General features: G+C 41.3%; 1 protein-coding gene across 2 annotated transcripts; it reads left to right on the top strand.

Annotated features, from left to right (window-relative positions):
• Positions 1-102: 102 nt before the first annotated feature.
• Positions 103-27,650, top strand: mindy3 (MINDY lysine 48 deubiquitinase 3). 2 transcript variants are annotated; one of them, XR_015777904.1, is made up of 17 exons: positions 103-243; positions 735-1,069; positions 1,461-1,540; positions 1,934-1,994; positions 2,083-2,298; positions 2,509-2,560; positions 3,328-3,442; positions 3,721-3,794; positions 3,951-4,030; positions 4,242-4,312; positions 6,247-6,327; positions 16,564-16,636; positions 19,256-19,328; positions 21,824-21,911; positions 22,794-22,865; positions 24,282-24,529; positions 27,514-27,650. XR_015777904.1 is itself a non-coding variant. In XM_088084206.1 (16 exons), exons 2-16 carry the CDS (start codon positions 976-978, stop codon positions 24,429-24,431), a joined length of 1,380 nt encoding a protein of 459 aa, XP_087940332.1. In that variant the 5' UTR covers positions 103-243; positions 735-975; the 3' UTR covers positions 24,432-25,285. The 2 variants fall into 2 exon arrangements, 1 of the variants encoding a protein (XP_087940332.1); XM_088084206.1 differs by lacking the exon at positions 27,514-27,650 and having other exon boundaries at positions 24,282-25,285.
• Positions 27,651-27,747: the final 97 nt, after the last annotated feature.

Here is a 27,747-nt window from a genome sequence, read left to right as displayed (position 1 = left end):
GGGTATTCAATGTGATTGACACGTCTGTGCACCAATGAGGTAACGCGTTGAAGCTGTGCCCCTTGACGCTTATGGAACTTTCTGGATTTTAACCAATGGGCAGTCACGTCTTATGTACGCACAGTTTTTTTTCCCTTTACAATTCTGTTGTAAATAAACGAATGACAGAGACGCTGTTGATAGTGAAATTGCTACCAAAATATATACTAAATACGGAATCCCCTTACTCGACTGTGTATCAAGGTAATTACGCGTTCGTGTTATCTAACTAAAGACAGTCAGTATGAATTCATAGAACAATTGTCGGCATTGCTGTAGCGTAAGAAGTAACTGAATGACAAAGCAATGAAAGATTAGCTGCTAGTACTAATGCTAATGCTAACTGCTGATATTACCAAGCCAACTCAGCTCTTATAACCTATCACCGAAACAGCAATTTCATAAGAGTTTAACAAGGTAACAACGCCTTCCCAGAAAAAAAGCTAACCGTTATCCTGCTATCACTGCTGTTATTACTCACCGTCCGTTGTAACTACTTGACGTTAGCGCAACTGTTAGCTTTCTCGCTTGTCAATTATGCGAATGGGTAGCATTATATAGCATTGCACTGAGGTATAAACTAGCTGTACCGCACCATTGCCACCGTAGCTATGCAATGAAATTGCATGTACTTAAAAGTTTGCTCCCTCAAAGACAATAACATTTTGGTATGCTTCTGTCCCATTACTTTGCAGATTGTTGTGGCTACGTTGATGTCATTCCTACCCGCCAGTTTGCTACCAGCCACTGAAGTCAGACTGTGTCGTGCAACACAGGTAGCTTGTGGCCAATGCCACAGGCTCCACCATCCCAGAGAAGTGGACTATCATCATTGGAAAGAGCTTGCAAGTTGGCCTCAACAGACCTTTCTCCTCACCTTGTGGCTATTGGACTGAAGAAGGAGTGCCTGTGGACCCACCAGCAGTAAAAATTGTCATGTCTGAGTTAAATAAAGATGTGGTGGATTTGGTTTGGGGGAGACCCTCCAGTGGAGGGGTGTCTGCCTCCATCTTCCGTAGATGGACCCAAGGTATGATGCTTTTTCTCACTGTGATGATATGCATATAAAAAATTCACCCCAAAGCAGAGTGTTCACCCATGTGCAGTGGAAAGCCAAGTGAAGGTTGTAATTCTTATCAAAAAGGTACACCAGATCATTTATTATCTTAGGCCGTCCTCTCAAGTTGAAGGTCAGATATGTGGTAAATATTCTGTTTTTGTGTTGACTTGACTTGACTTGACGTGGGTTTTATGAATACTGCACATGATCATGCCTACTCCAGAGTTTTGCATGCATATGCTCTACGTTCTTTTGTCTTCCTAATGTGTGCAGGGTTTGGGCATTTGAAAATGCTTGGTGCTCGTTGTTACAGTCAAACAAAAAACATTTTAAGGATGTTATGTCTGTGTCTTTACCACAGGATTTGTTTTTTGTGAGAATGAGCAGACAGCACTGGAGCAGTTTGAAGGAGGGCCATGTGCTGTCATTGCACCTGTCCAGGTATGGTCTAGCTCAGTCTCAAATTCCAGCATATTTTCCAGTGTTATGCCCTCAGAGATCTCCTACAGTACACGCTCAGTGACCGCAAGTGCTTAAAATTATATTGTGAGGTATGGGACAATTTAGTTGGCAAAATTGCTTTCTTTCAGAATGTACACCTCAACCAAGTTCACTTAGGGACTTTACATTGAGCCTGATTTTATACCTGGGTAAATCTTATAGGTGTAATCATTGGTGGCTATGCCAAATTGACTGAAAAATGGTTGATCCTATAGAAAAAAGTAAAAATCAGAATCTGTGAGAGTGGACTTTGGACAATTCTCAGCAAGTGTAGCATATTGCATAGTTGAATATCATCTTGCAAATTTGTAGACTGAGTTTGTTTCTTTGCAGGCTTTCCTCTTGAAGAACATTCTCTTCAACAGAGAAAGTCCCAACTGGAGACAGATGACAGGTACACTCTCCACAGAAAAATCCAAAACATTGTTTTTTTTTCTGTTTAGCTTGTTAAGTCATACATCTTTTATGTTTGTGTTTGTTAGAGGAGGAGCAGAAAACAGCACTGTGTTCCACACTGAGTGAAATCCTGGAGTCTGCCTGCTCCAGCCCCTCCACAGGGTTCTGCCTGGTGACTTGGGCTAAGGGACAAAGCCCACATACTAGCAGCACGCATACGAACACACAGACACAGTCACAGTCGCAAACACAGGAAATGCCAGCGCCAGAGAGCAGCCAGCCACCACAGGAACAGCAACCCAGTGAGTCCTACATCTGTCACATCCTGTATAACAGTACACAAACAAATGTTTACGTAGTCACCGAGGCCTTGTCTGCATGATTAATCAGAAAAAATAATAACTTTCAATGAAGAAAAGATGACAGGTGATAATACAGCGTGGAGTTTTTCTGTGCCATGCTCTGATATTACTGTGTATGCATGTTTTTTTTTGTTGTTGTTTTGTGCCTAGCTGCTTTGGGTGCCGAGGACCTTAGCTTTGAGCGATTTCACAGTGTTCTCCAGTAAGTGGCACTTAATATTCTCACGGCAGATAACACCTTGCATCTTTGTACTTATGACCATCTCTTCCCCAAAGCAGATAATCTTGACATTGAATAATACTGTGGGTTTCTGGAAGGATTAAGACCTCACAAATCCTTGTTTTTGTAATTGCCAATATGCAGTGCTGGGATAGAGCTACATATTTCTCAGAAGATAGTATCAGCAGCGGGGAGGGGAGGGGTGCTATTTGATTCATCTTGCCCACAAGAATTGGCTTTCACATTGAATTAGCCATTTCACTCTGCTTACAAGGTGTTGACTCAGCACTTTCGTTGATTGCCTAATAAAAAAAAAAATCACTACCTTTCTTACACACATACTGTCTATCACACACTCACAAGCTAAGTGTATGCAAGGCTGCATTTGCCAGAGGAATATTGAAATTTCATCACACACTATACTGGCAGCTGAGACCACAGTCAGCAAAAAAGCAGTGCTGACTCACAGTGAAGAAGTGCACGCTAACTAAGACAGACAACTCCACTAGCAAGTGTCCAGGGTGGAGCAAAGGAGGGTAGTTTCTCCAAATAGACAGGATCAGATTTTTCTTTGCCCACTGATGCTTTCAATTGATTTCTTCCCTATTATGAAAGTTATCTTAACCAACCTGGCAGGACAAATAGAAATTAACACATCAGTCACATTGATCCTAAAACCAACAACCTGTAACAAATCTGTCTTTTGAGTGTTTAATAACACAACGTGACGTTTTTTTCCCATTCTTCAGCAAGCGGACTGTTATGTCAGCGTCTAGTCTCAGAGAGGAGGTGCTGTCTCTCTACCACACCTGGAGGGGGTGCTGTGGAGTCTTGCTTTTCCTTTACTCTGTTATCCTCACCAAGGTAAAAAGAAGAAAAGGCTAGATAGAGAGATGGACTGATGTTTTGAATACTGATAGGAAATAATGAGATTAGGGATGTTGTTTCTGTTGGCATACATGTTAAGTGATTTTCATGAATTGATAATGACATTTTTTAAAACCTGAAACATGCAACAAGATTTTTCCTTTTTATTAATGCGCTCTTATTTTGTTGTTGTATCATTCTGAGTCATTTTCCTGTGTGTTGCATCAATGTTAAAATACAAAAAAATTAAAGGCACACATATCACTTCTGTTCAGGGCATAGAGAATATCAGAAATGAGATCCAGGACACAATGGAGCCTCTTATAGACCCTGTGCATGGTCATGGCAGGTATAAACACCTCTCTTTATCAATTATCTTTGTCAGTTACAATGACACAAAAAGTTCTAGATCATTGCAAGGTCCTTTTGTGTGGTAAAGCATGCCGGATATCTTATGTTTTCCCTTAAACCGCTGACGACTGCTATCTTATCTCTTTTTTTTCAGTCAGAGCCTGGTGAACCTTCTTGTAACCGGCCATGCTGTCTCAAATGTCTGGGATGGAGACAGAGAGTGTTCTGGCATGAGTAAGACTTCCTGGAAGTTACTGCATATTCACACAACAGACACATGCACTCGCAACACACTCACATATGGCCCCATATTTAAACCATATTCACCAGAGGGCAATCATTCTTCTACATCCCACAGCAATGCAAAAAGTCAGAAATTAGTGACAGAAATAGGCTATTTAACTTTCACCAATTTTGTTTGCTCTTTTTTGCCCTTGTCTTATAGAACTGCATGGTATTCATAAACAGGCATCAGTTGGCTTCCTGACGCTAATGGAATCGCTACGCTACTGCAAGGTACAGACTCCCACAGGCTCCCAAAAAAGCAAATTGTTGGATATTTTTGTGGCAGTATGCAGATGATTTGTGGATTTTTAAATTATTTACTTATTATTATTTATTTATTTTTTGATGGAGACTCACAATGAATTTAGATGTACACCCACTGAATAAGCAGAGAGAGAGTAATACAAATAAACACACAAATGCTGTTTCCTTGTGACTCTAAGATATGGGACATATCCAACAACACAAACCACAGTGAGATCACCCGTGTGAAAATATGTGTTTGGATGATAGAGTCCTGACAGACGAACTGTAGTCTCTCTCCCACTCTTTCTCTCTACACTTTTACTTTTTGGCACATGTATGGAAACACATGTCTACTAAAATAGATCTTCAAAGAGATTTATAAATACAAATGGCATGACAAATTTATCTAGAAGAAACAACAGGAATCTGGGCTATTTATTTATCGTTGCCAACATAAGCAAGCCCAAAAAAAGCTGTCGTTGAGACATGAACCTTGTAAATAAGCAAAGTAATCAGCTATAATAAGTTAATAGCAAGTTGATGACTGCCACAGAGAGCTGTCAGAAGTGATTTAAGAGACCAACTCAAATATATCAAATAATAATAATGATATCAAATAAGGAGAGGTCTGCTCGTATGTATGCTGTTTATATATTTGGTTTATTTTTTATTTTTTTGTTAAAAAAAATCAAGTTCAAGCTGCGTATGAAGAAGAGCCAGCAACAAATAAAAGAAGAGCCAAGGGAAAATTGGTTGAATATTAAGACTGATACACATTTCATTATATAGTACTGTTTTTCAGGCTAATGAGATGTAACATGCTGTTCATTAGAGGTGGGAATCACTGAGAATAACTCATGATATAATACTAGCACAATATGTCACCCACAATAACAATGGTATCACAATACAGTTATTCAGCATTACTTGTTTCATTGCAAGACAATTATATATGATTCATCAGAATTTCCATGTAACTGAAGAAAAAAAAATACTTCGGAAAAGGCAAAAATTGGGAATGATGTATTGATTTACTGCCTTGTGGTGTCAGTTTCACAGAATTTGACAACTAAGATGTGTGTTAGAGTCTTGGCTTAGTGCCTTTTTAACACACACACATCGTAGACTGACTTACTGCTGTGGTAGCGTTAGCTTTTTTCTCCATGACAAGATGAGGATGATGACAGATCATGTTCACTGTGTAGCCCGTGTACTTCACGAGGCAGTTCTCGCAAATAATATATAGATTTTACATAATGCAAGATTTTGGAAATGGTGTTGTACATCAAATATAGACTAAACTGTTGAACATTAGATTTTAATTTGTTATAGCAAGGCAAAGTTCCTCTCTATGCAGTGTCCCCCATGGACATTATTTTGGGAATGGTAGTCAAGAGCAACAGACATGTTTTTGCCTTGATGGGCAGGACAGCAGTAGAATAAAATGGGGGAGAGAGAGACAAGATTACTTGCAGCAAAGGGCCGTGGTTAGAATTGAATCCGCTGCCACTGTGATAAGGTCATAGCCTTTGTACATGGGGCACAGGTGAGCTACTGGGAACCCCAACTGTAGTTAACTTATCACTCTTTCATTTGATAAACGCCAACACGAGGAGTCAGGATGTAGTGACTCTGATCCAATTGTTAAGGGGAATCTGTTCAAAGTGCCTGCATGTTTTAACCAAATATTGATCTTTGGCACTAGTGTATCGATTACGTGTCCCAAGAGGAAGTAATACAATATATTCCCCCACTGATATTTTTTCCCATCCCTACTGTTCAGATACTGTGTCATGTTATCAGTGTTCAAATATTAATGTTCTTGATGAAAAAGACTGTAAAACTATAAACAATTACTGATTAAAATGACAGAAAAAAGACACTCATTCTTCACACATTCCTTTCTGTGTGTTTTTCAGGTCGGGGCATTCCTCAAGTCTCCAAAGTTCCCTATTTGGATCCTTGGCAGTGAAACTCACCTCTCTGTGTTTTTCACCAAGGCAAGTTCAGTACACTCATCTATAAGCAACACATAACTCACTCACTCAGACACACAGTGTGTAATAGAAGCCAAGTCTCCTCAGCAGGTTTGAAAAACCAAAATATGGAATGTGCTTAACAGATTTAATATAGTCCAGGTCAGATATCAATGAAGGGGAAAAAAGAGAGGCTGAATGGGAGGGGAGAAAAAATGAGCGCAGGAGATAGTCATATATGGCCAGTGCTGTTTCTTGGCTTTTCACCTATCCACCACTGAGGGAAAAAAGCTATTTCCAAAGAAGAACTAACCAAGTACAGGCACATGCACAGGCACACGCACACAGACACACACACTTTCATCTTTATGCTCTCTCACTCTCACACACAAAACATGATTTTAGTTTCTCAGCCATCTGTGATCAACTAAATAATGTGTAGTTTATCATATATGACCATGATGTAAACTGCTGAATTTGGCCTCCAGTGAGAGCCTCCATTTACAAGAGTACTGCTGTCTGCCTTCACTGTCAGGTTAATTCCAACAAAACAGATCACACATATTTCTGTCCTGGCTCTTGTTCTTGAGAACTTTTTTTAATCCCAAGAACCAAGGAGCTCCAGAGACAAACTCAGGAACTAAATCACAAACAGTTCCTCCAGCATATTTAGTTTTTTAGTTTGAGTTTCCACTGCATCTCAACAGATTTTAAAGCTGCAGTTGGTTACTTGTATTTGTAACTTTTTTTTATAAAAAAAATACATAACTTTTGCCATATTTACTGAAATTGTCACAATATCCACACAGCACTAAATGAGACCTATAATTTGTGGAAAAAAATCCTCTGCCTTCTCTATTGCCTTGCAGCGCTTCTAATGGCCTTATTGCACGTGTACAAAAACAGCAAATTAGAGCAGAGGGGTCTGTGAAGCAGCTGTCAGTTATGTCAATCACTGCTTGTGATTGCACTAGGCAGCTCTAATCAAATACGAATCAACTCTTTAACTGCATTGCCTATTTCTCACCTTAAATGTTTCTAGAAAGTTATTTTAGTGTACTGTTTAGCTGTAAAATAATAAAGTTGGTCCGGCTGGTGGGCGGTGCTATGTACTTTGGCCGACTGTATCCAACATGGCAACCAGTTCACAAACGTTCTCAATGTAGTTACAGAATCTTGATTCATATTTGATGAGTGCTGTGTAGTTTAACAGTTAGACCGTAGTTCACAAAATGAATGACATGATTGAAAGCTTTGCTAGAGACTCCTCGGTTCTGATTGGTTGTTTTCAGTGCACCCTGGTACATTCTTGTAAATGCCATCAGAAACAAAGGGAAGAGAAGAAACCTGATTTTTTTCACTGATAATCTGTCTTATGCACTTCTCTTACAATATATTGACAGTTTCATCTAATCTGACAAAGAATTATGTAAATGATAATAATAAGAATAGGACAATTAAGTAAGATTTAGAAGATTTAAAAACAACTGCTTTATTTGAGAACAATTAATCGTGTATTAAGGCAACAGACTTTCAATTGACTGAAATTTAGATAGATAGTAGAAAGAGGATAATAAGAAATAAAAGGAAAGATGGAAAGTGCTAAAAAGAAAGACACCTGCCTTGAAAGAAGTGAAGTTCTTTCTCTTCAGTGGTTATTCTTGGTCTTGTCTTAGTATTACGATGTAACCACACTGACAACAATTAGCAAACATTGGTCGCTCACTTGCCCAGTGTCTGGTTTGTAAGGAGATTAGTTGTTTACATGTCAGTAACAACAAAAAACCAACCCCACTCATATTATACAAGGCCTTGAGTACAGTCTTACTGCTCTTAACAAGGTTTTTGAATTTTCGAGGCTGGTGTCTGATAGATATGTGGTGCACTGTGCTACAGAATGCACCCTCGAGCCACCTGAAAGTATCACATTAAAGTAGGTAGCTTTTGAAAGGAATTATAGTCCAGGGACCAGAACTGGAACCAGGTTCATGTGGTCAAAATGCAGGAAAAATCAAAAGGATCCCAGGTTCCTGAAAGAGGACCATGACATCCATCAGCTCAGATATACACCATGCCACGGTGTATAGACATGAATGCACACACTGATTGAAGATGACCCTGCTGTTGTAACTTTGAATGAAACTTTGGCTCTTGGGTAGAGGCTTGAATCTATGGTGGATGTGATATCTAGCATGTATGTGCTCGTATTCTTCTGTACACACTCAACCAGTTTACACTCAAACAAGCATGTTTATCATCTCTATCGGTGAACATGTAACATAATACATTACTGCAGCCTGTGTAGTTTAGCTGGCAGATTTGGTTGTAGCGAATCGATTCTCCCTGCTGTTGTAAAAATGGCACCAGAGAGGCAGAAAAATCCCAGGCAATCATCTCCATCATAACGCCACACCCTTAATATACCATTGATTAAAAGCTCAGTTACATGCATAAAGCTCAAGCCTGCTAGGCGAGTGGATCATATGTTGGCTCAGTTATGAAGCAAAGTCGTCATGCATGCACTGATGACTTACCGATTGCTACAGCTCCCCCGGCACTAGTGACATGTTCACATATACAGACACACACACACACCCACAGTCTAACTCTTGCACACACATTCCAGAGCACAGGGAACCTAATCCTGATTAGCATTAGTGTTGTGTGTGTATGTGTGTGTGGCTTCAGGTGGATGGCTTCCTGTAGGGAATGTGATTCCAGAGTTCCCATCTGGATCCATTTGTCCCACTGGAGACTGGGAACACACTTGAACACACACATGCATGCATATGTACTGACGTACATGGCTGACGCTACACTGTGCCGCCTCTCCAGCTTTGAGCCCAAGCTGAAGGGGGAAGACATGGGGCACGGGTGCTATGCTGGCAGACCGAACTCAGTGTGACCCTGTCCTCCTTGAAAGGAAATCTATGTTTGGAGCTAATTTGAAGCACACTGCGATTTCCCAGGCTTGGTGATACAAAAATACACGCTACCTGGTTATGTAGCTTTTAGCTCTGATATGGAGCCAACCCCACAAAAGCAGAAAACCTGATCCCCGTCTCTGATGTGTCAGCGGCTCCTTCTGTCTGCCATTGGGGACGGGTGTGTATTCCCCCGGGTCGCTGTCGGTGTGTGACTGTGGCTTTCAGACCATCAGCTTAATAGCATTAGTGTGTTTATCTAATCTACCTACACAAAGCAGCATCTCTGATCTCTACCCACAACACCCATCCCCCCGCCCAAACTCTCTGTCCTCGGTCGTATTAATGTGTGTGTGTGCATGTCAGAAAGAGGCTGAGTGTGTATAATGGCATGTAATGGGATCTGTTTTTGGACAAGAGTTTCTGAGACGCCAAAGGAAGGACAGAAAGGACAGAAGATAGACATAGAATGGAGGAGAAGAGGGATGGTTGATGTACGAGACATTTCCTGCGGTATGATTTAAAAAAGATTCTTTCTTCCTTCCTCTTCCTCCACATGTCTTTGAAGTAACTATCCACTCCAGTGTACTGCAGGTCGGTTGTCCAAGTAAAAGATTCCCATGTGCACCTCTGCCAACCTCTTCAGATTATTGGTCCCTCATGGGAAGGGAAGAGGAAGAAAGGAAATAGAGAGGAAGGATGCACTTTAAAGAGTGGTGCAGTGGTCACTCGGGAAAGCAGGGGGGTGATCCTCGTGTGACATTTCTCATCACTCTTTCCTCTCCTCTCGCTGAGTGATGAGGTTCACAGGCTGGATCTCTGCTTCTCAAGGGAGTTACATGTGTGTTTTTGTGTGTGTGTGTGTACAGTAGTAGTGTCCTGGGTCAGTGATTTACTAGGAGAGAGAGCAGCCGCTGTGGCGCTTTGTGTCCCTGAAGACTCCAACTCCTGTCTGCAGAATGTCCTTCATGGACTGGTTAGAAACAGGAACTTAAAACACAAGTTAATGTAGGTCAATTTACTTCAGTGAGGCCCTACTTGCAAAACCACTGTAAAATGATGGTATTGCCAACAGGGCTGGGTTATATTGTTGAAAACTTGAAATTATGAGAAATATGTGTTTAGTAAAATATAGTTCATTACTGCTTTTTCCAGAGCTGTTTACTGCATCCCGCAGCCTCCCTTAGTCAATGGAATTTGTTCCGATTTCAAAAGGCATTTTTTGGACAAAATTGTTCTGGGGACTACCTGAGAGGAACTGCCCACCAGGGAGCTCCCCCAAGGACTACATACCTATTTGGGCTTTTGTTTTTTTGTTTGCATTCGCACCCCCAGTAGTAATGCTAAAGTGAAGTACTGAAAGCCGGCTAGTGGTTGGTATAGCAATGTAACTTTTGCTTTGCGGAGACATAATCCTGTTGTATGTTCACCATCGCATATATGCTCAGCAAAGCATGGGCTTCACTGTTGGTCCATTTGTACATGTTTTTTTTTTCATCTTTGTTAAGAGCTGTTGTTGGTGTTGTCTTTTGTTTTTATGACCAATGGGTTTTTGGGCAATGGCAATTGCTATTGCTGCATTGACTGTGTTTGACTAATCAACTTACACTTAAGTTACTCGAGGTTCCTCTTGTGCAAGTACCTACTCTAAAATAGGAGCTATAAAGAACCTCAATACAGCACTCTCGTGAACCACGGTCATTCCCATAGCAGTTCATGCTGTGCAGACACAACAAAAGGGGGGTTCTTAGAACTGCCAAAAGTCAGTAAGAGAGTGTTGAGGTAAGAATATTATATCACAGAAGCCACCCTTTAATTCAAAATTATATATTTATAAAGTGCTCACACTCTAAACTATGTTCCACTGTTATATGAGACCAACTCTTTGTATTTATGAATTTAAAACCTTCCATAACCCAAATTTGATTAATTTCTAATCACAGCTTAGTCAGAATCAGTCATTTGGACAATAGAAATTTGAAAGTGATAACATGTTATGATCATATCAACACAATATGACACCTTGAGTTTATATGCTATAATACTAAAATACTCATCCCTTCAATAACACAAGGGCCATTGTAGGTAAATAAAATAAAAAAAATGTGGAGCCTAGGGAGAGGGATACTATTCAGAGAAAAAAACTTTTAACACTGTGCTGGATGAGGCTGATCCAGCCTTGCAAAGTCAAGCGATGTGATTCCTTGACACCAAGGAAGTCCATTTCCAAGTATTTCTTGTAAATTTGTGACTTCAATCTTAGATTTTTTCAGAATTTTTTTTTTTCACAAATTCCTGACTTCATCATCTCAGAAGTTTTTTCTTCCAAATTAATGACTTTAATTGTGGAAATTCATTGTTTTCCTGGTAATATTACCCCCCTACCCTAGCCCCAAATACTCTGTTATGTGTCCCCCTGAGTGTACTGAAAGGTAGTTGGAACAATTTTTTGCTTTCTGTTAAAGAGGATTATTTTCGGTTCTTAGTGTTATCAGAGGGTGCGGGCCACACACAATCACAAAATAACAAAGCGGTGTACATTAACAGTCATTAATAATCTGTGACAGGTCAGACCATGGGCCATTGTAGTAGGATGAAAAGCTGTCTGTGTCGGTGTGTGTGTGCTGCACTATTCTTCTTTTTCCCCTGTGTGTCGTTCTGTGTTATAAGACCCATCATTATGCTGTATAGCTATCCTCTGGTGTCGCCTCTCTTTTATGGTGAGACACAGTCTTTCTCATCCAAGACAGCTCCATAAATCACTACTTTGTCCTTATTGTCACACCTGAGACACACACACGCACACACATATACAGTAGATACTGCAGACACTCCTTATATAGTTGGAGAGACACTTTTTTTTTATGTCTGCTGTGCTCTAAATCACTTGGGACACAGGCTAGTTAAGGTGAACAAAACAAACACACATACACACTCTGCATAACAAGCCCTCACACACAGACTCCCTCCTCAGTTTCCTCCTCAGCCTGTCATGTAGTGAAGCTGTCGCTGCCTGTTAGGAACAAGGCAGGAGACACTGTCCGAGACCTCTGCTTTGTTGTGTTGAAACCGATCCCTTCAGACGCACTCTATGGCCACTCAGAGCCTCTCAGCACACACAATAGCTCTTTGGCTGGACCGGGGGGAAAGAAAGAGTAACTCTAGTAAAGTACTATACCTACCTGTCTTTCCTGAAGTACCTACCTGCATGAGGAGATAAAGGACAAAGAGGGGAAGCAAGAATGGAAGAAAAAGTCAAGTTGCAGGGGAGGAAATACTCAAAAAGTGGAGTAGCTACTTGGCACAGGAAAAAGAAGGCAAAAATAGGTAGAAGTGAGCAATAGAACTAATGAGAGAGGAAAGAGGCCTATAGGAGATGAGTTGTCAACCTGAGAGGCTCGACATGAATTAACTCACTTTTTGCACCAGGTCCTTTCCTGTGTTTCATTTTGCACAGCAGATAGTGTGAGGCTTTGCGGAGTGACATTATTACTCAAATGAATGAAAAAAAAATTGCAGTATTTGCTATTTTAAAATACAAAAAAGTACAGGGTACTGTCCATAACCAGTGCTATTAGAAAGCCAGAAAAGATCAAGTCACGTTGAATAGACCCATGCAAGTCTGGATGTAGTATCCATGTAGTATCCAGTATCCATGACTTAACTGAAAAGGCACACAAATACTCCTGCTTACACCAAAGCCTTTTTATGCACAGTTGTAATTGTTGGCTTTTAAACAAGACATGTTTGATGTCAGTAAATGTATTCTTGTTTTGCTCAGAGCAAATGGTCTGCATTACTTTGTGTATTTATGTCATTGGGGTGGTGCGTGTGTTGTTCTTGCTTTGTTCCTATGTAGGGTAGCTTGTTGTTACTCTGTTAAGGGGGTCAGGGGGACTGGAATGTGCTCCTTGATTTCATAAGGCACACTTACAAAGAACCGGACATGCATCAGTGCAAAAGTGTAAGTGTGCGTCATTGTACTGCATCCGTATGAAAATCTTTGCATCAAAGAGAGCACGATGCAGGCTTGTGTTTGAGTATATGCAAACAAATATTGGCAGGGGACAGGCCTAATTATTGCACAGATTCTCTCTTACACAGACAAACTCACACACACTCTGTTGGTTTGAGAGGAAAGAAACGCTGAGACACAAAAGCACACACTTACACACACCTTCCCTGTGGAGCGTGTTAGCTCCATGACATGTTTTCCAACTCAGCAGCATCTTCCTCAGGCCTCTAATAAAACACAGATCAAAGACAGCTAGGCAGACCTGTCATCACACACACACACACACACAGACACACACACACACACAATCACGTAGTCCCTGCTCCTATTATGTGTGTTCGTGCATGATCTTATGCTCAAGTGAGTCATTGTCTTCTCCATGTGTTCTTTAGCCTCATTTTAGCGTGCAGGTTAGCAACAATGGTATGTTTTGTGTTGTTTTGTCTGTTAAAGACCACTTACTAGTGTTTGTCTCCCGGTAGAGTGTTGACATCTTGTAACTGTGGTATTACCAGGTGATTTACACTGACTGTGTCCATCCTGCTCTGGGAGATAATAAACTGTGTTAGCTGAGCTTTGGTTCACAAGGCACATTGGATTTACAACAGCAGGACTGCTGATGTCAGCCCAAGATTGATTAAGCTTCTCTTCACTTTTCGAAGAGATACGTGTTTTCATAGTTGAGGTATACTGTTTATAAATGTAATATAAATTTAGTTTTATCTACAGTTCATGTTTCAAGACACATACATCCATCTTTCAACTGCAGTCAACCACTAAGGAACTTTTTTTGGACTTTATCTCTCCTGGGACAGCAAAATGACCCATGTCCACCCCTGTAAGTGAAACACAGACACATCTAGCTAATGACAAATCTACCGTCAGATTTATGTAGCCTGTAATGTTAACACACCAGGACCTTGCTAAACCCTGTGTGACATAGCAGTGTGTGAGCGCGTGTTCGCCAGCCTGTGCCTGTTATTCTTTGCATTTGAAGAGCCGGCAGCTGGGAGTCATCTCTTCACGATGTGTCCCCCTGAACTCTTCTCTCCCCCACTCTCCCCCACTCTGGCTCTTTCTCTGAGTAAGCCCTGAATATGGTAAGAAGTGGACCATGAAGCCCTAAGCAGCCTGCGTTGATCTGAGGCTCAAGCTTTAATAAAGGACAGCTAAAGGAGATGAGCAGGGTTCATTTGCTCTCCAAAAACATTGTGTGTTTGTCCAGCGCTTCCTTGTTGTAAATACACCCCCGTCCTCGCTCGTAAGGAAGGACAGCGAGAACCCCCTGACTTTCGCCTACACACATTGCATGAGTGTGTGTCTGTGCATGTGTGACATCTAAGCCCGAAAAGCCATCTTTTTGAGAAGTATCTCATTTCATCCTCTTGGAAAAATATCCCTTCTGTCTCCTCTGAGGTTCTTAAACGTCTTTAAATGGTTGTATCATGCAATATAGTTTTAAGGAACCATGACACCCTTGCACTACTTATCATAAACACACACTTAATGTGAGCTTTGGACAAGACCTGATAGTAAGATAATACTGAAAAAATGTAAGATAAGAGAGGGCGTGAGAAGACGCTACAAAGTGATCTGACAGGTCTGTGGATTTAGAGTAGTGTTCATACTCTTTTGAATGGTTGCCAGATAAGATTGTGGGGAAAAAAACTGGGGGCCAGCTGCTTCTTACATTATATGGGTTATTTTTTTAAAAAGGGGAGGGGAGGATCTCTACCTCACCTGGTAAAGTGTGTGCCCCATATAGGCTGAGCCTTTGCAGTAGCGCAGGTTCGATTCTGACCTGAGGCCCTTTGCTACATGGCATTCCCACTCTCTCTTCCCAGTTTCCTGTCTCTCTCCAACTGCACTATAATAAAAGCAAAGAGCCTTTAAGAAAATCATCTTCATAAAGAAAAAAACAAGAAAAATCACATACAAATGAGATGAATGCAACAGTTTCATCTGTCAGTGTATTCAACTTGTTACTATTCCTGGAGGTGGTGGTCCTTGCTGTTAACTTTATGCTTCTTTGCTGTGGTTGTTTCTTCTACCTATGGAAATGTGTGTCATTTGATAACTCTTTATTTACTTGTTACCATCCCTTTATTTAAATACATTAGTTCCACTCGTATATTTCCTACTTATTGCATGTTTAGAAGCGTTATGATAGTCTTGCCATTGTGAGGTAAATGTAAACATATGCAAAGAAATGTTGCTTGATTAACCAATACTGTGTGGCAGGCCTGGCCACATATAGTATATTTTCAAAGACAACCCGCAGGCAGTTTATAATCAGTCCACGGGCGACAATCGGCACCCACACCACACATTGGGCAACCCTGATTTAGAGTGTCATGGGTTCAGTTTGCTCAAAACAAATTTGGTAGTTCAACATGTCATCCAACCACATCAGAAGGCAAAATGTTGATTCCTGTGCTAAACGGCCACACTCAATTCTTTGTCTTAAAAGGTCACAAAAATTGTCATATGCAGACAATGGATGTGTTTTAGCTGAGAGGAGTTACAGTATATGCTGCTTCGTGATCTGACAAGCAATTTGTTTGAAGCATGCTGAGGCCCTTTGGGTAAAGAGAACAAGGAGGTGTTCATTTAATCAGCATCTACATTGTAGCCCGTCCAAAAGGGGCATTGGCCTTTGTGCATATACACCCCAATTTCTGATCTCCCTGCCGGCATGCTCTTTCTAAACTTCACCAACAAACAAACATTGTAGTGCTTGTCATAAATCATGGGCTGTATATGTAAGACTCGATTTCCTGATTGTGTGTTTGGAGTGAAAACAAGCCGTCTAACTTTATCAGCAGATCAGTTAATAACTCGGTGGGTTCCAGTGATTGGGCTGGCCCCTCAGATTGTGCACAGTGATACACACATGCATGCACAAAGTACATTAGCAGTGTATCACACACTGCTGTAATGGGTTGTGCTGTATGTTGACTGCTCACTGCAGTGTGTTGTAGATTAATGCTGCTAAACCTTGACAAGAGCAATCAAAGTCTGATAGTTGTGAGTAGATCTAGATGGTTGTTCTAATGTTTCAGCACTGATGAAGCCATATTCTCGCACAATGTGATCTAATTCTTCCTCCCCTCCCTGCTCTATCCGTTCTATCTGTTCACCGTCTTACTGCAACACTCCCTGTCTCCTCACTTTAGTCACAGATCTCTTCTATGGCCTCTTTTAGGTCAAATCTCTTTATGATGTCATGCACAGTCTTTTGTTTTTTGTACTGCTCTTTCTCTTCCCTCACTCTCTCTCTCATATATTTCTTCCTATCCTTCTGTTTCTCCCTCCTTATAGGAGATGTCCTTGGTAGGTCCAGAGTCTCCATCAGAACAGGCGAGGAGGGTCTTCCAGTCATACGATCCTGAAGGTACTGGACAACAAGTCATTGTATTATAATTATTAGTATTGCATTGTACACATTGTCATTATATGGTCACCCCCCTGCACACTTGTTTTTAAAAACTACTATGCTTTTTTTTACTCATTTCTACACCAGCGTTATTTGTTTCATCCAAATTTTTACTCTAATAGCCTAGAAATATCAATTTGACATAAAAAAAATAGCTTTGCCTGTGACTCGACCAAAAAGTTGCTCTTGAGCACATCACAAAGACTACATCTTGTAGCAACTAGGACATATGTTGTGTACCTGCGTGAGAACAAAGAACTCTTCATATCAGCAGGCAGAAGTAGTCTATTTTCATCGCTCCAAAAGTGAAACCAGAAGACAGACAAGTTAGATTCAGCACACTAGTTAGCACATCAACAATCCAAACCCAACAAATTATATTTACGTATGCTAGCGAACAATAACACAAACAGTTGCAAATAGTTTCTACTAAAGAGTTTAATGGCTTAAAAAATAATGTTATCTAATACAAAAAGTTTGTTTTGATTTCGTGCCCTCTTCATTTTAGTTGTTTGCTCTTTCATACACTGAGGGTACACTGAGCTGAACTGCCGGCTCACAGAAGGGCTCCGCCAGCTCCAACAGTGATTCAGTATGCTGAATCAATAAAATAAAAGCCAGCAAGTGCTGACTAGTGCCAACAGTGCGGGACACATTGCAAATTCTAGGGTGATAGATGCTCACAGACAGCCCTACAACGGCTGACTGTCAGCTTGGTGTGTCAGGGCCCTAACACAACTACACACCGATCAAACAATATCCTGGCCCTGTTGTCTTTCTCTTCCCCTCTTCCTGGTTGAGCAGATGCATTCATAACCTCCACTGCCCTCCTCGCTTCTTCTGTCTTGTTTCTTTTCTCCATTATTTTTCTTCTGTAGCCAGAACAAGGGTCCGTTTTTCCCCTCTCATCTCCGCTGTTGTTGTTTAGGTTGGTGAGATCAGCTTTTCTTACAGCTGAGTCAACCATCCCGATCCTTCCCTCTCCTCCTTGTTTTCCTAAACCTCCTTTCTTGTCACTTCCAGGTGACTGGGGTAAAAGGCGAGGGGAAGGAAACAGAGAGTGACACACTGACTGTTGAAAATTAACGATAACGATAACTGTCATGTCAAAAGAACTCTGCAGCTTTCACTTGTGTAGCCTCAAAATTACTGTGCATGTGTTCATGAGCACTTAGACACAAAGTACTGAAATGAAACATTTAGTTCTAACAGCTGTAGTGTAATGTTATTCTTCTGAGACAAAGGAGAGATGCAGAGATGTCGGCAGTCACACTCAAGACATGAGCATGTTAACATTACGCATTTAGAGTTATCTATGTGTTCAGCTGAATACCTCTCGTAATGCGTACCTTCATGTGTATGTGTTTTTATTGTGAAATAAAGTGTGCTGTGCTCTGTCGCCATAAACAACATTATACACTATCAGGCTTGTCGGAGCAACATGCTGATTTGTAGAGATCTGTGTGTGTGGTGTGATGCAATGTTGTAGTGAGATAAAACCTACCAGCTGAAAGCAGTCTTGCCTGCTCCAGTGACTTCAACAACAAATATGTGAATTTACTTATCTGTCATCTTTTTTCTTGTCCTAATTCTTGATCTGTCTTCTCCCGTTTTGCCGAATACAGCTTTGCACATTCTCACATCCACTTCTGCTATCATCTGCCAGGACATTCTGCACGCCATATGGTCTTTTCTCACACACACACTTTTGCAAACACACATATGCTTGAACTGTACAGTAGGTGCATCCACAGACATAAATGTGCATGTATGCACATATGCAAAGAGGATGCACTGTACATGACACACACATATTCACACACCACAATGTATACACACATGCCGTTGCCAGCAGCTCAGTTGAGTGCAGTATAAAAGCCCCATAAATCTATCTGTGTCACATGTAGAGTCAGCACAGCTCCTTGTGTTGTGGAAAAGGGGCGCCAGACGTATTCACACACACTGCTATGACTCACCACACATACACACACACACACACACTCAGTACTTCACTGTCTCAGGATGTCCTTCAATATATGGTGTTGTCCCTGTGTGTGCCCTCGCTGCCAGATTATCAATTGTCACTCTGCAAGAATAACATCTGGAATTGAAAAGGGTAAGATTGAGTTGCTTGAGAGCGGACAAGCAGAGCGCGTGTCAGTGAATCTTCTCAACACACTAGGGGTTTATGTATGTATCTAAACAACAGGCCACACAGGCTCACATGCTGGTGTTTAAAGGAGACAAATGTGTAAGTGCCCGGACACACAGAAAAACTATTTCGGGCAAAAACACATGTTAGTGTTTAAAGCTTCTCCACTCAGGTAAAGCAATCATCACGGCCATGGAATTTAGGTCAGAGAGAAAGGACAAGGTGTGTGTTTGCATGTGTGTGTAATTTTTTTTTCTTTTAGTTGTGTCAGATGAGTTCATTCTCAGTGACGTAAATACTGCTTGTGCCATGTATGTAGGTGAAGGCTTCCCCTGGTTTTTAGCTGAAGCCTGTATTTTATGTTCTGTCGGGGGTCAGCCAGTGCATCGGTCTCTTTATGTCTCTCCTTCTCTCTCTCTTTCCAGATAATGGCTTCATCCCAGAGTCTCTGCTAGAGGACGTGATGAAAGCCCTTGACCTTGTCTCAGAGCCCGAGTAGTAAGTGCTTGCATGTTTGAGGCTTTGTGTGTGTGTGTGTGTGGGTGTGGGTGTGGGTGTGGGGGGGGGCACCTGTAGAGCTTCTAAAGTTCTAACTCCTAAGTCACGGCCAGGCCAGGTCAGCAGCCCTGCGCTCATGTTTCACTACCAGGCTACTATAAAGTAAGACCAGAGAGAGCCCACTATAAAAGAAAGAAAGAAAGTCAGAAACAGAGGCTTAGAAGGAGATCATTAACGGCAGGAAGAAAGACTGTGAGAGGGAGGAAATGCTTTAAAGTCCCGCTTCAAACAGAAGCACGTTCTCATCCGAGGAGCAGTTAGCCCCAACGCTGCAGATGTGGGCCTTGGCCAAGTAACTGGACTACTGATTCACTCCACAGACCCCCAGATGGGCAATAGATCACAACAACAACATAGCTAACTGGGGGGAGACTCCCAGTGCAAACAGGCGAGTCTTCATTCCTTACCACACAATGAGAGAGTTATTGCAGGGATTCCACTTTGAGAAAAAGCATCTTTAGTACTGGGGGGGCCAGAAGATTAATAGGAGTATGTAGAAGTACTAAATTGAGGTCTTTCATCACTCCTGGAGGATGAGCACAAACTGTTTTCAAGTTTCCTGTGACTTAGTATTTTTATATATCCTATGACCAATGGCCATCAGCTGCAATCAATTGTGGTAAACCAACTCTGAGAACACTGACTGCTCTGAGCAAAAGTCAGGATTGAACTCCAAGGTCGTTGGAGTCAGTCCCTTGATTGTTTGCATGTAGTGTTTGGGATCAAGGTAATGATGCTCAAGACCTTTAAAACATGGATTCTGCTTTATTTTGGTTTTCTGTTTAATCAAACTTGAGAGTATTAGCTGCCTTTAAGATGTTAGATTAGAGGAGTATTCTTTTTCATTAGCTTTGTAAACAGCTTTGGAATACAGTACTGTGCAAAAGTCTTAGGTCACCATATTTTTGCTGTTTTAGCAAAGTTGTAATGAGGCCATACTGTATTTATGTATTTATCAGTCTCTTCATTAGGATACAAGGAACACAGGGAGCATGTACAATGAAATAAAACACCAAGAAGTCAGAACAAAATGGCTTCTTTAGACGGAAGTGAATATTTAGTGTGAAACATGGAAAATGTACAACCGTAACAAAAGGTAGCTCAAACAATCAATATTGAGCTTACTCTCCTGTCTGCCCAAGAGAGTTCAAGATATGCAATGTAGAAAGGGAGGTCACACTATAAACACTTGCTTCTTTAGCCTGTTGAAGTTGTTGTTTTTTTTAAATATTTGCCTTTGTAATACTGCATACATATTTCCTGTATGTTCTTCATGTGTTTTAGTAAAGAAATTACTGAGAAATAAATGAGTATGATCATTATTACCTTGCTTAAATAGAGTGGCCTAGGACTTTTGCACAGTGCTGTATATACAAATTATTGTCTTTTTTTGGAATATGGGCACAAATTGTGTGCATGTAAGCAAAGGAAATGATATTTTCACGCAATATTAACAGATCAGAAAGCTAGACAATTCATGCAAATGTAACGGTGAAAGTCATGAAAAATGAAAAATATTGACTGATTGTTATTCCCTGTCTTTATGTAATGCTTAAAAAAGGCAGTGCATAGTTATTGATGATAGATATGTACCAGTCCATACAAACATCAGCTGACTGACGTGGGCACAACCGATAACCGTGACATGATCAAAGTAGGCATTTGCATGCGCCGTTGTCTCATGTCCAGTTCAGATTTTTTTTAAATGATGAAGTCATATCCAGTCATGCAGTGGATACCGTGCAAACCCACTGCAAACAACCAATTCCCTGGATCCCCATCAGCACACAACCACTTGTTGATATAAAAACGAGACATTTTATTGATCCCTGAGGAGATGTTCTCTTTTTCTCGCTTCACTGCGAAGACAGCAGACGGTTGACTATAAAGCCACACATCATCAGTTTTAGGGATTCATAGTGTTGCCCACTGACACTTCAGTAGGGTCGCTATCTGCCCTGTATGCTGTCCTGCTGCACATGCTATTGTTAAAACTGATGGATGAAGAAACAATCATTGCCTTCCCTCTATGTCTTGGTATAAACCCCACTTCTCTCCTCGCTGCCTTAAAAGGGCAATCTGAGCAGATTTTTTATCACAGTGGAGGAATAATAATAACACTGATCTAACACACAGGAATGTCTGGAAAGAGGTATATTTAGTTGCACCACAATATTCATGAAAACGTGCACGCACGCACCAAAACACGCATGAGTCCACACTGAGGGCTGAGGTGATCGTAAATTTGACTTGGATTTCATGCACAAAACATCGCACACTATTTCTTTTGTTTTTTTGGACTGATCTAATGGCTCTTTTCAAATCCCCCTCTCTTTTGACTCACATGTTTTCTCTCTCTGGATTTCTTGATCTGTTTTCTTCTGCTCACTTTTTATTTACTTCCTTTCTCTGTTTCTATATCTGTGCCTTCTTAGTGTGAGTCTGGTGAAGAGTAAGCTGGATCCAGAGAGTTTGGGCATAATTCTTTTGGGTCCATTCCTGTTGGAGTTTTTCCCTGATCAGGTATGTGTGTGCATGCAGAGGTGGACTTCCACCTCAAAGACACACACACAATATGACGAATACCTTCCACCAGTCATACAATCCATATCACAGTCAAAACACATGGACAAAGAGTCACACACACACACACACACACACACACACACACACAGGGGACACTAATGTCTTTCTCTCAAGCTTATGTGGAGTGCTGTTTTAGCAAATCAAAGGTTTATTATGCCCAAAACATTCTTGTGGTGTCTCATGTGAAATGTATGCGTGTGTTCTTCATCATATGACATTACTTGCCGAAAAACTTACGAAGAGCGGTAATACGCTTTTATGCGGCAGAGCAAGCGAGGAAGACAGGAGAGGGAGAGATAGAGGGGAGCTGTGTTAAAGTGATCAGGGCTTTAGGGACTCACCAGAGGAACGGCCCCGGGCAGCAAAGAAATTATACTACCATTAGCCAACTGGACACACACACTCAGACACACGTGGGATTGGGGTTAGGGTTAGGGTTTCATATATAGGCATATAAACACAAGAGGCTGGACATGCTCTCAGACAACACACCCTATTAGCATTCTTGCACCTTTAAGCCAAAGTCAGTGGAAGTGTTTTGGCTCAGTGTCATTGTTCGGGTGTTTTTGTAGTGTTGGATGTTTTCTAGTAATTGGAGTTGGGGCTTTACTTCAGTGTACAAATACACACACACACACACACATTTGAAATTAAACATGTGGAATTTAACAGTAAGCTTCAGTTGCAAGCAGAAATGTGTTGGTTTGCCTTTTCAGTTAAAAAATGTTCTGCCTTTGTGGTTCTTTACCTCCAGTCTCTGTGAGAACAGTTTGCCCAGAGACTCTCTAACAACACTGCATGTTTTTGTCTGTGTTTCAGGATTCAGGAATCCCAGACTCATTTCCCATCTACCACTACAATGGACTTAAACAGTCTAACCACAACGAGAGGGTAAGACACTATTTTATGTTCAGGTTTGTCATAGCAACTGATGGTGGTAGTTCCTTTTCATATTCTCTACGTCTCTCGGTCTATTACTTCTCTTACCCTGTCATCATTCATACACACATGCACACACACACAGTTGGAGGCAGCCGGCCACTCCAAAATAAACAGTAGCTATTGCAAGCCTAATAGCCTGTCCATCTATCCAAAAACCCTGGCTTAGCCTCCTATTTCTCCAAGTCCTTTCAACACCGAGGCCACTGTCAACAGCCTCGCTGAGATAAATGTTCAAACACAAGCCTATTAAGTGGGCTTAGGTTGATGGATGATTGTCATCGGATGTAGCTGGTGGCTGTGCAAAAGCCTGATACTCAGGAATATCACTTTCTTCATTTGTCAACTTTGTCTAGTCTGTAAAGCAGATTTTTTTCCATACAGCTACCTGAAAATGTAAAAATGGCACCACATGTGTGCCCACACAAAAGCACACGCCTACACACACACGCACATGCACATGGCAGCTCGGCGCCTGTAAGGTTGTGATGGCGATTCCATTCCCATAGCTGCAGATGGGAATAACAGACCTTCTGACAGCAGTCCCCTGCAGCTGGTGTGTGTGTCTTTTGTCTACTTGCAGCCTCCTCTGGCATCTCAACCCTGACACCTACAAAGAAGTGTCTGAGAAGAGATTGATGAAGGGAAATGTGTATAGTTACCTCTGGATTAGAGCTTTGACCTGGCCCAAATAATCAGGCCCAACCCTAAATGAGCCCACTCAGTTTCTTTACAAGCCGGACCTGAGGCCGAACCACGGCAGCAGTTTAGATTAAAAACCTGAATTTTTACTGCATAAAAAAATATATACAGTATATTATATTCAAACATTTATTACAAGCACACAACTCTCCCACAGCTTCACCTTGAAGCCCCTATCTCTCTCTCTCGCACTCTCTCTCTCTCTCTCTCTCACACACTCACTCACTCATTGTCCATCCCTTTCTCACACACTCTCTCTCTCTTTCATTTTCTGTCCTTCTCTCACGCGTGCTTTCTCTCCCCCAGTTCTCCAGTATATTGCTTCATTGTTCTGTCACTCTCCCTATCTCTCTATTGCTGTCCCCCCACTTCCTCTCTCTTTCCCTCTTTATTCAGTTCAGTGCAACTCTTGCCATTCAAGCACAAGAACTGCTAGTTTTGTTTAAAAGAAAAAAAACAAAACACTTGTTAATTGGCATGAACTAGATCTGGAAGAGCCAGGAACAGTATTGAGAAATTACAGTCCAGCATGCACAAACCCGGCAGGCCCCCCACTGGGCTCAGGCAGAGAATTAAAGCTGTACTCAGCATTAACTGTGTATTAGCCTCTCTCTCTCTCTCTGTGTGTGTGTGTGTGTGTGTGTGTGTTTGTCTGTCTGTCTTAAGGTGGAGTATGTGGAAGGGACGGCTCTGGTGCTGGGTTTTGAGGACCCCATGGTTCGGACAGACGACACCCCTGTCAAGCGCTGCCTACAGACAAAGTGGCCCTACATCGAGTTGCTGTGGACCACTGACCGCTCCCCATCACTTAACTAGCACTGACACAGTCTGTGTGTGCCTGTGTATGTGGATGGACCACTACTGCTCCACACTCCCACCTCTCTGGCTTCCCCTCTGCATGCTGAACCTAAAAGGTCAGCAGGTTACAACTTTTGCACACAAACACATAAAAAACACAGGCGAATGACAAAAACACAAATGCACACAAGAGACTGAGACAAACACGTTCGTGGACTAAACATACTTATAATGCCTGAGATCCATTCCTCCATCTTCACTCACACATTCCACAAAAAAATCCAACTCACCTTTCCAGTTCATGCTTTTGTCTGTTCACCATAGCTTGTAATTGACATGCAGGATGTTGATAATTATTTAAGAAAAGAAAAGTAAATGAATGACTGTTTATTTTTACAGCTCTGCTCTGTGCCGACACCTCTGCTCCAATTAAGCAGTAGACAGCTAGAAACTGTTTAGAGTGCAAACTGGTTTGGTTCAGCAACTCCAGTGTGTCACCCAAACACATGCTGAACCACATGTACAGCCAGTCAACTGTGAAACACTACTGTTAATCCAGCTATAGGACTGTTCGAGGGAAAACCTACCAAAGCCTTCCACATATGAAAATACACACAGCACAGACAGACAAACACACGCACACACCGTTACATTCACTGATAAGCGTTTACAGCGTAAAGGGACCAACCCAGACGCAGAGAACTGGAGATATGAACACAAGTTTACTTCAGTGTTTTCACCCTGATGAAGCTGGTTTAGGTGCTTTGTGTGTGTGGGTGCTTTGTGCACCACACTGGGATGTTGGCCAAGTGTTCATGTATTTATTATCACACTCAAAGGTTCTGGAATAAACACTTTTTCTTTTGTTCAAACACTTTGTGGATTAGTATATTTAAAAGCATCAATGTTCTCTTCTACGTCTTCAGAACAGTCTCAGGTTTCAGAATGTCCAAGGTCTGTTGGATCTGCTTCACACTAAATCATTCACATAAATCTATGTTTTGTGTCCCCAGAGACTTTAAATCAGTACCAAACTATATCTCCAGGACAATGATGATGACTTAAAGCAGTACTTCACCCACAAAATGATCATTTGTATCAATTACTCACACCTTGTTATGTTTGATGTGTGAAAAAAACATTTTTCTCGCATGCCTCTGGTGAGCTGAGAATCCAAAACATGAGAAAATTCTTGATAAACTAAAGCCATAGGCGATTGTGTTTGACAACACTGAAACTATAGCAAAATATCCATTTATAAAACTCTCACACAACTCAGGCAATCTTATTTGTCTAGTAGTATGTTCAGAACTTCCCAAACAGATAGCCATTTCCAAGGGGGAACTACATTAAAAGTGAAACATATCCTCTCTTCAAAGCCAGACCCCATTGACAAAAACAGGAGTCTTACCTCATTGACATGGGAGCTGCTGGTATACTAATGTCTCGATCATGGACAGATTATTAGACAATGGGCCCCTGGATCCAGATTTGCAAAAGGCACCACTTCCTCTCCTACATATGTGCAAGACAGACTTTGTGGTGGTTTTGCCACGTTTTTGATTATTTGGTGTCTCTGTTTTAAATATTTTTCCTGGTTCTGCTCTCTGTAGGCGTTTTGTGTCTTTTTGGGTTTGTTTTGCCCATTTTTGTAGTTATTCCATTTCCCTTTGCAGTCATTTTGAGTCTTTTTCTGGTTGGTACCTGTTAATTTGAGTAACTGTTTGCAGATGAAGCCCAGTAGGGCCCCTGACACTTTGGGCCCCTGGGCCTGTGCTAGGCACTGCCCAGGATGGCCTCAATCGTTAGTTTGTTTTGTATTGTGTGACTTTGGAGCTCCATAGGGTTTGTTCATATTCAGCAAAGTCACGCAATAAGACAAGCAAACTACCAATCGAGTGTAGTCTGGCTTTAAAAAGAACATATATAAGTTTACATTTTTCCTGTCAGAAATGGCTGGCTGTTTGGGAAGTACTGAGCATATGACTGGATAAATGAGATAGATGTATGTTTGTAAATTGATGTTTTGATATAGTTTTGCTGTTGACAAATGCAGACCCCTATGACTTCAATTCATCAAGAATTCTCTCTGTTTTGGATTTTTGGTCATTGGAGGCATGCGAACAAAAAACAAAAAAAGTTTTCTTCCCAAATTCAATGTAACACACATTGAGTAAATTATATTTAATTGATCATTTAGGGATTGAAGTATTCCTTTACGTACTTCTCTGTCAACAGAAAATAAAACTGCATGTTTGTACATCATCAGAATTCACCAAAAGAAGACGAACAAAACATTGGCTTTTTATAAAGCATCCTAAGACACAGTGGCATGTTATTACTTTTTTTAATGTTCTGCTAAGTTGCCACTCAAGCAGCAAGTGTTTGAGTAATAGCACTTTATACCATTTAAGTACTTAGTTCTGGCTCAGGAGTTCTTATCTCAATATTTATGCATTTGTGTTTGTGTATGTGCAGATACCCTGGCTCCTGTGTGCATCTGTGCACAGGAGTGTTGTACTGTTGGCTGGGTGTGTGTCTAATGGATTTGTCTAATGCAGAAAGGATGTGGGCCTAATCTGACACAACAGTCTGTTTAACAGTCTCATTAGGAATTTGTAAAGAGAGAATGGGAGTGCGGACACAGTGTGCAGCATATAAAGCACTGCTGTGAGTGTGTGAAGTAATCAATATAGAATGACCTGCAGTAAATCTGGGATCAGAATACACTGGCAGACTGACGGGGCTTAGCCTGAACAGTGTGCCAGTGAATGTGTATATTCCTGGAAATGGGATATCTGTGAGAATTTTATTGGATGTAAGACAGTGGAGAAAAAGATTACAGATGAAAGTGCAGACACTGAATTTGAGCTGCATTTGTTACCTGGCATCGTAGCACAGCTGCACTAAAGCCAAGTTGGGCAAAAGAACAGGAATATGTCTGCTTCCTCCTCTCTCCATCATCCTCACAATGTCTATCTTTGTCTCTTATGTGCTCATGTTTTGTAGAAGTTTCCCACTAGATCATCTTAGCTTTACATTAAAACAGCTGAGAAAGAGCAGACCTCCTCCTTTACTCTCTTCTTTCTCTCACACACAGGGTTGCAATAAAAGGATCAGGGAGATGTGACCAGGTGAACCCAGTTGGCACAAATTTAAAGAAACCATAAAGGAAGGAGACAGGGTTACTGGAAGGGATTGATGGATGGATGGAAGGAAGGAAATGTGTTGAAGGAGGAGAAGAGGGCAGGTAGAGGGCGTGGAGGCGAGAAACTTCTCCATCTGGCAGGTCAAGGTTTGGGTTCTTCTCATTCACTCTTTACCTCAACTTTTC

This window comes from Plectropomus leopardus, chromosome 11 (assembly GCF_026936395.1).
Source record: "Plectropomus leopardus strain MGB_pleo_1.0 chromosome 11, ASM2693639v1, whole genome shotgun sequence".
Taxonomy (NCBI): domain Eukaryota; kingdom Metazoa; phylum Chordata; class Actinopteri; order Perciformes; family Serranidae; genus Plectropomus; species Plectropomus leopardus.
The sequence above is the reverse complement of the archived record's forward strand: the minus strand, read 5'-3'. Positions and strand labels throughout refer to the sequence as shown.